The sequence below is a fragment of the Leucoraja erinacea genome, chromosome 8, assembly GCF_028641065.1.
Source record: "Leucoraja erinacea ecotype New England chromosome 8, Leri_hhj_1, whole genome shotgun sequence".
NCBI classification, from domain to species: domain Eukaryota; kingdom Metazoa; phylum Chordata; class Chondrichthyes; order Rajiformes; family Rajidae; genus Leucoraja; species Leucoraja erinaceus.
This window is the reverse complement of record NC_073384.1, coordinates 46,015,431-46,023,910: the sequence shown is the minus strand read 5'-3', so window position 1 is coordinate 46,023,910 and position 8,480 is coordinate 46,015,431. Positions and strand designations below refer to the sequence as shown.

The following is an 8,480-nucleotide window of genomic DNA, read 5'->3' as shown; positions in this document are numbered from 1 at the left end:
CGGCCTGCTGCTTCCTTCCTGCAAACCCAGCTCCAGACAAAATTAAACTCCGGTGCCGCGTTTTGCTCTTTCCTGCTCGGTGTCCTCAGCACAATCTCCCCGACGTTTGTGCAGGATCTCAAGCAGGCGCTACGATCACTTTTGTATGGCAGCCTTTTATTTGGGTCGCTTGTCTCCCCAGTGTGGTGTATTCAATGGCAAAATAAAAACCATCGTACGTTCAAATCCAAATCGACCAACAGAGTTTGTAAAGACTTCTGAGTTGTATATCATGAATAATCCTTACACCCGTGTATATTACTATTAAACAATGATACTTGCCGAACCCAGATATTAATACAGTGCAATAGTGCAACATTTAAAAATTATACTCTTATTTATACTGCAGTAATTTAAAATACAGTTTCGATGTAACCCAATGTTCTTAACAGGTTTTACTTTAAAATATCCAAACACTTGATAAATTGTAACTTACTATCTTCAAAGTAAAAAAATTAAAACAAATTCAGCCCAAATAGGAAAGGCGCCGTGAAAGCCCAACTTCAAAACATATTATTGCATTTTCATTATGAAATCAAAACACCGTCTCCCTTTTTAAGAGTTTTTCTACTCAGATGGGTTTCAATAGAAACAGAAATCCGCGGCGGAAAGATTACGTTCCTCGCACACAAACAACAGCTCCAAAAGATTCAATTGTCACCATCCAGCGCATACTGAAACGCGCCGTTGCCAAGTAGTTAAAAAGATTGGCGGCGAACACGAACTTTTCATGAAAAATCCAAATAATCGCACATAAATGGCTACATCTATTATTTTTTTGTTTTTGGTTTGTGAGATTGTAGTTATACCAAGAAAATGAATACGAGTTACGTTTGTTGCGAAATAAGAAAGTAGGAATCACTCCAGTGATAAAATGACACAAAACCAACTTGTCCCTAATCAGCATTCATAACTTCGGAAAGTTTGGGAGGCTTACCACTGTGTCATCCATACCTTTATGTCTATGATATTTATTACAAATGTATCCTCATGTTTACATAATATAGATGCATGTGTATACCTCTGTGTAATCAAAATTAATCAATGTTTATTAATCAAATTGCAAAACCGTCTATCGTTTAGTCCTGCTTGCTATTTTCTTCAGTTAACCGTTGGGCCTCATTTAAATCTCGTTTTAGTTGCCAGAAAAACTCGTCACGGAAATTCTCGATCAGATATCCAAAGCACACAGGGATAGATTTCAAAAACTTCACAAGTGAAAACAAGTTCAGGGCTCAGTTCTATTTTTAATTCACGCTTGAATTAACAGCCCGGGGCAATGAACGACATTAGTGCAAAGGTGCTGGTGGTGGACTGTTAGTCATGCAAATAAAGACTTCTTTCAACACTTCACAATGAACTTAAGATTCACGGGGAGGAGCTGTAATATGATTAGCTGATTAAATGGCGAGTCCCCGTATTTACTGTTTTCATTTACCGCCATAAATAGGAGGAAGTTAGTGTCTCAACCCACATTTCTTGTATAATCAGTCTATATCAATTGCTGAAAACATGTTCCTCGGATGGGGTTACTTTGTGGAAATAGTCTACCGATGGGGAAAAAACGCATGTGTAGCTTTCTTTCCCCCTGATCTTTGAAATGACACAAATACAGAAATTACGTAAATGCGTGATGTTAACCTTTATAACGTTAAAAACTTCGATTTTTAAAAAATCAGCAAAAAAAAAAGACAAATAGGTCTTGTTTTCCGCTTTGGCGTCTCAGCGAACACGATGCGCCGTTTACTAAATGTCTACGGATAAGTATTTCGAACCATTAAATACTTTGAAGAGAAAGACACGACAAGCCAGCAGGTATAAGAAAACGGAATACTATATTTTGAGTTAGAAAGGTTTTTTTTACATATAGATAAACACGCAGTTGAAGAAACAGTGACTAATAAGCGCCCAACATGAAGGGGAGTGATATAATATAACTTCATTCTGACTGAAAATACCCAAAATAGCACTTTGCATAAAGTTACATCGCAACAGATCTATCCAGCTGGGCTTTACCCCAACCACCCATTTTGTAGAGAACCTAGCACTTTCGTCAGACGCTTCACACAATATGCATAAAAACACTGAGTCTGTGATCCAGAAAGATAGAGAAAGAAGGAGAAACAGAAGCATTTCATATACAGGCATTTCTACACATATATTACAAACTGGGAGGATGATCGCGTCATTAGATATACATAATTCATATAAAATTTTGAAATAAAAATAAAAATCTGTTACAGTCATAACTATTCTTTCACATAACCAGTACCCACATAGGCAGTAACAGAAGTGTAGAAAAAGGTGCTTACGAAAAATGATTGTCTGCAGAACAGAAAAAACGATTGCAGCTTGGCTTCGGGGGGTCTGACCAGCACTCGGACTATAGAGAGCAACAAAGGCGACGAAAATTTTCTCATTCCCTCTTCATTGCAGTTCCTTGTAAAAAATATTAATGTAGATTATTATTTCCTCAGATATAAAATACATCATGCAATACGGGGGCCTCCATGGAAAACGCTGGATCAGATGTGCTCGTCCTTTTACTGTTCGGCCACTTTCTTTTCTTCTCGAATCTGTTTTATTTCTGTCTTTTAAAAATTGTCATTAAATTGTCTTTTTTTTAATGTTTGTCTTTCATCTCAGGTCCATATTCCTCTGTGAATGCATTACGAGTTTGTGTGTCTCTCTCTATTTCTCTCTCTTTTGTATCATACATCACATTCACTGTCGCTGGAGGTTACCGATAGGATGGACGTGGCCGTCTCGGCTCGCTCTGTCATGCTGGACACGCTGGTGGTAGGGCTGGCGGCTGTGGACGGAGATTCCGCCGCGCTGTGAGCAGTGCAGCCCGCCTCCGATAGCGTACAAACCCCACTCTGTCCGACTGCCTGATGTTGCAGCCTATACGGGTCAAACAGCAAAGTAAAAAAGTGGGCGAAATACAAATAAGAGCATAATCAGGCAATATCATAGGATAAGAAATCCAAGGGATGTACATATTTACAAAATTACTTGAAATACGGCGCTTCTGAAAAGCCAAGCAGTCCAGCGTTTTTAAATTATATTTTAAATAATCTTTTAACGCAAATACGTCGGACTGAAATCTTACTTAGAAGTTGATAAAATCTTCCCAATTCGATCATTAAATTATTAGATTACAATTCGCTTGCCGGTTTCAACTAACATGATGCTCACCAACAAAATGCACTTTGTTGTAAACAGTTGCACTCCATTGTGCTTTAAAAGTTATCCTTAGTTTCATTGTCAAGCTGATCATGAACGTGTTTCTCGAAAGCTAAAATTGTAAGTGGTCTTGTTTGTTTTCATTATGGCACGCTTAAATTATGTTTCAAAATATGCCCAAATCCAGTGTTTACTATGCACCCTTTCAGTAATTAATATTTATAATGTCAACTGGAAGTGCTTAGAAGAACATTAAAGGTGGCAACGCAAATATAATGAGTTTATTTTGGATAAAAATATTGCTATAGTCATCAAGTCAAATAATGCCCTACATTGATTTGAATGCCCGCCAAGTACACATTCTTTTGCTGTAAAAGCTAATATCACGTTTATTGTATTGAGTTGGTTCCCATTAACTGCTAGGAAAATAGTGTCACCATGCCTATATTTCTGTCCATTTATCCAGAACAAGGGAGCCGATTGTGTTGCAGTATGTGACAACATACTGATAGGATTTCACATATCACGCTATAAAATGCCCTGTGTTTTTTTTAATCTTCCTGGATCAGTTTACCCTTTAATCTCACTTCATTTGTGTTATCTTACTTTCGAAATAGGCAGTCATTGCTTTGTGTACCCGTTCACTTTTTAGAAAGTACCGCATTCTTCGGGAAGCTACAATTCCACATTCTCTTCCAGTTCCACCCTTCCATACTCTAAATGTGTATATTTATGCACAAAACCAGCCAGATGATGTGACGCGCGTTGTGGTTCTGAATCAGAAGAAACTCATTTATTTTCAGGACGCCCTCTCTAAATGTCTGTGTTATGTTTTACTACAAGGATACGGACATGAGTAAAACATGTTTACGGTGAATTTTATGATTAATTACGATTATCTTATCCAACTACAATGAGCAATATTTTAAACTAAACCCCTCAAGTCTTTTATTTTTAGTGAAATCGCATTTGGCTATTGTTGGTATATTTTTGTTGCCAATCCCGAGGTATCAATGTCGCTAGTTGTTTTACAATTTCTAATTAATTATTACTCTAAACCATCCGGTAGCTTCTTCCTAAATCAATTAGTAAGTTTCTTTATTGACCAAACTGATTAGAAAAGTTTAGCTTGTGATCCCATTTTGCCCCGGCCTATGAAAAAAGCTGCAAACATTCAGGTACCTAAAAAAATAAGGTATGTCTTACGAGGCTATTTATCGTGATTTACTGATCACTTGCTGTGTTCCTGAAACATTATTTAAATGTTAATTTGACGCGCTGGGAACAGGGTAACCTGGAAGGAAACCACGAACCTGTTTTTGGCGGCGGCCGCTCTGTCTCTCTGCCTACGGTTTTTAAACCAGTTCCCTACTTGAGTCGGCGTGAGGCCGGTTGCCTGGGCCAGTTCCCTTTTTTTGGAAGGGTTTGGGTATGGGTCCTGCAAGTACCATTCTCGCAACAAGCTGCGGGTCCTCTCTTTGAAACAGTGCGTTTTCTGCTCGCCGTCCCAGATGGTCCGGGGCAAGGGAAACTTCTTACGGACGCGGTACTTATCGACCGGCCCCAGTGGGCGACCCCTCAATTTCTCGGCCTCTTGGTAGTGCGCTTCGAGCCACATCGCCTGAAGCTTGCCGTGCGATTCCTTGGTGAACTTGTGGTTCTCCAGGATGTGGTACAAGTCTCGGAAGTTGCCCGTGTGGAAGGCTACAACCGCCCGGGCTCTGAGGATCGACTCGTGTTTGTTGATTGCCTCGCATGCCCCCGGCGCCACAGGTAAAGACCAAAGGAAACGTCCCAATCTTTCGATGTCTCCCGTTTCCTCCAGCGTCTCGCAAACGCTGGCCACTTGCTCCGGAGTGAAATTGATGGTCGGTAGCTGGAACATTGACAACTCTTCTTGGGGCTGGGAGCTGGCTAGGAAGAGAAACGCGCTCTCGGTTGAGTTTGGCAGGAGAGGCAGAGCGCTGTACAGCTCTAGCTGCGACCTGAACACCATGGACTGGCCTGATGATTTGAAAAAGCACAAAAACGTGTCAGATGCAACGAAATCGACTAATGTCACACTCCCTCATATTATATCCCCAAAATACTGTGTGGAGCGCCGGTGTTTTTTTTTCGCTTTTTCTATTGGGTCTTGCAGTGTCGTTGTGCCGTCGCCATGGCGTCGCTGTCTATCACTGTCAAACGTGCCAATCAAGCAGCGGAACGTAGAGGCATCCACCACTTCGGGGCTGTGCAGGGGTTATCTGAAATACATCTCCACATCGCCCACCTACCTCTCCAAAAGTTCACATGTGAAAACCTCACCGCGCACATATTGCTGAATGGGACGAGTGATTAGAGGGCGAAAATATTACTGCGATCGTTACAATTCTCCTTAAGTCTGGAAGATAGGGGGGAAGCAAATGGGAGAGCCTGTGGTGTTGGCTGGAATAGAGGGCTCCTAAGTGGGACAGTTTACACATGATTTGCACGTAGTTTCATTTCATTCTGCTGGTATGAGCATTTATAGTACTGGGGAATAAAATAAAAATGAGATCATTAGACCCATGTTTATGTCATGGCTCTATATCTAGAAAGGGTATGTTTTAATCTGCCTTTAGCATCGTGCTTTCCTGGTGCTCGCAACTCCTAATTAATAGCGTAACTGCCAACCCGAAGCCGGGTTTTTTTTGGATCCTGCAAATAATGATACTGTACATTGAGCATGGATCATTGAAGCTTGTGTAAAAGACATCGCGCAGATAGGTTATGTGGGAGTCCATGGAACGGATGTGGATAGTTCGCAGGTAGACGTAACACGCTGTATTAGAACAAAAACAAAGTCATATTTAATCATTGGCTTGTAGTTGTTGAAATCATGGTTTATGTTTTAAAGCTGTTATTCGAACGGTACCAGCGCCAGACGTTCTATTGGTCATCGGTGCAGTCCCAGTATATTTTATGATTAGGTATGTTTGCCTTTAAGAAGGGTTTAATCAGCATCTTGAGCTGTTGGCTCTTTTGTTTGGCTTCTGTAACTATGGAAGTGTGATTTACAAAGATTTGCACGGGTCATGGACGTCTTTCCAGCCTTACGGTGTATATTTAGACAGGATTTTACTTGGTGTTAAAAAGTGTATATTTTCAATGGGTTCACACACAGTAGCGAACAATACGGACATTGTACCGGATTGTACAACGCGTATTGAAACGCAGCATCCAGACTTCAACTAATCTGCTTTCAATAAAGCTGAAATAATTATCCTAAGCCGCCTTTCTACAGGGGGGGAGGAAATCATTGAGGAATTCAAAACTTTTTTTTCGTTCTCTTGCACATTCCAAAGCAGATCGGAGGAAACGAGAGGTGTACGGTAAAGGCACGATCTGCTTTCCAAACTCAAATGGAAAGGAAAAGATATTGCTGTTTTTTGTAGGGGGGGAAAGGGAACAGGGCGAATTTGCGGTGCACAAAGATAATAACGCTAATGGGTGGTATGGGTATGGTAGTGGACTGCAAACTGTTTGCGCTCCTGTCATCGGGCAATCCGCATGAACTAATTCCAAGTGGCACATGAATAGATCCGGTTGGGAAGGTTGTTCAACTGGAAACAGCGATGCTGTATTACACATTTGCTGCAGATTTCTATTAAAAAGTATCATCAACGCCCATTTAAATACTCTAAATCGTTTCATTCAGCCACAACACAAGAGGATAGGGAGCTCAGAGCAGCATAATGTCTATTTGTGTAATCACTTTAATTTTCGTTCATTGCTTCACAAAACAAAAGGGTGGGGAAAGAATGTTTGGCGAAATGTTTCTAAAATGTTGGATTATTATCCCCGCAGATTAACCATGTGAGGTGCGAGAGTAATCCGCATTTATTTATTTATTTGCGTGTTTGTTTCAGGCACATGGGAAGCGCTTTTCCGCTCGCTGAAGGAGAGCGTCTTAAAAAGGCAAAGGCTTCCTTGTATCGAGCAGTCTCACGAACGACCGGCAACACACCTCAACATTAATCATTGAAAATGGTAGGTGGTATTAATGATTTTTTTTTTGTTCTGTGCAACTATGTCAAAAAGTAAAAATAACGTACAGATTTTTTTTCTATATATAATGTATACATTTGCAGGTGTTAAGAATAAAAGCGGAGAACTACTTGCTTGTCAGAGCCCATCCAGAGACACATTCATAAAGCTACAAGCACATAATTATTCGCCCAATCTTTGTGTGCAGAGTACTGGGTGTAAATCGCTTTTTAATGACGGCAGCTGGCCGCTTCTGTTTGTAGCGGCGATCTGCAATGAACGAGCTTCATTCAAAGCTCTGAGTCCTGTCCAGCTCAAAGTAACTGTAACCTCCCAACTAGAAAGAGACATTAAAGTTTCACAAATATGAAGACATTCTGCAATTAGACAAAGTGATAGACCGGCATCCGAAAGAGGTGATTACTACATCCAGGATTCTCCCCGGAGATACCTTGCATTAATTCCCTGTAAGTTTCCATTTAATTGAAATTATTTTAAGTTTTTGTAGCCGTCACAGAGTCTTGTCGGTTTGCACTTTTCATAACATCAAACAGTACAGCATATGACTGAAGTTGAAGAGCCAGTATTGCCAAAGTATTAAAACCCGGTTATCATTTAACGTGGAAAGTCCAGCGCTGTTTGATCACCCGTAATGTTTACAGAGGTGAGGAAGCGGAAGTATGAGTACTTCAAAATAATGTTGAATCATTATGTATTTAATAACGTTATGAATAGAATTAGTTCAACCTGTTAGCATAGGGTAGAATGATTACGCTATAATGATTTTTTTTTAAAATAACTTTCTATAGTGTTTTCTTTTTGTTAAACCAACATGGGACCGTCGACTTTGGGCTTGTTACCTATTTCACGGGGTGGAATTGGCGAATTTATTATTTTATATATTTAGTGCGGTCACGCCACTGTTGCCGGTCCTGGTGTCGCAAATACAATTAGATGCATTAATTTGGCTTTTGTTCTGTTTGTTTTGTGTTGCTTGTTAAATGTTCAATTTGTTTTGTATCCTCCACTACTGTTTCCTTCATTCCTTCCTCTTGCATTGACCTTGTATCTTTAAGGTGGCTGGTTCAATGTGAGCTTCACTGGACCTGTATCCCTTAACGCTATTTTCAATACCAAGCCAGCTCAGATTCATTTGTTGCCTGAACTGTGTGCCATTGATCCTCAGGACTGAAATATATTACTTTTATGATTCATCGTTAGTTTTGCATACATCATTAATTGTACTG

The 8,480-nt window shown here is 40.2% G+C and overlaps 1 protein-coding gene across 1 annotated transcript; it reads right to left on the bottom strand.

Moving 5' to 3' along the window:
* Positions 1-644: 644 nt before the first annotated feature.
* six3a (SIX homeobox 3a) lies at positions 645-5,392 on the bottom strand. Its single transcript, XM_055639632.1, has 2 exons — positions 4,539-5,392; positions 645-2,943 (listed from the first exon to the last, which is right to left on the bottom strand). The coding sequence occupies exons 1-2, from the start codon at positions 5,219-5,221 to the stop codon at positions 2,751-2,753; spliced, it is 876 nt and encodes a 291-aa protein (XP_055495607.1). The 5' UTR covers positions 5,222-5,392; the 3' UTR covers positions 645-2,750.
* Between the last annotated feature and the right edge of the window lie 3,088 nt (positions 5,393-8,480).

Excerpts from the sequence above, each read along its gene's own strand:
- six3a (XM_055639632.1), bottom strand. The coding sequence starts at position 5,221 with ATGGTGTTCAGGTCGCAGCTAGAGCTGTACAGCGCTCTGCCTCTCCTG. Across the intron at positions 2,944-4,538 it reads GCGGCCGCCGCCAAAAACAG|GCTGCAACATCAGGCAGTCG; the intron begins GTTCGTGGTTTC and ends TGACCCGTATAG.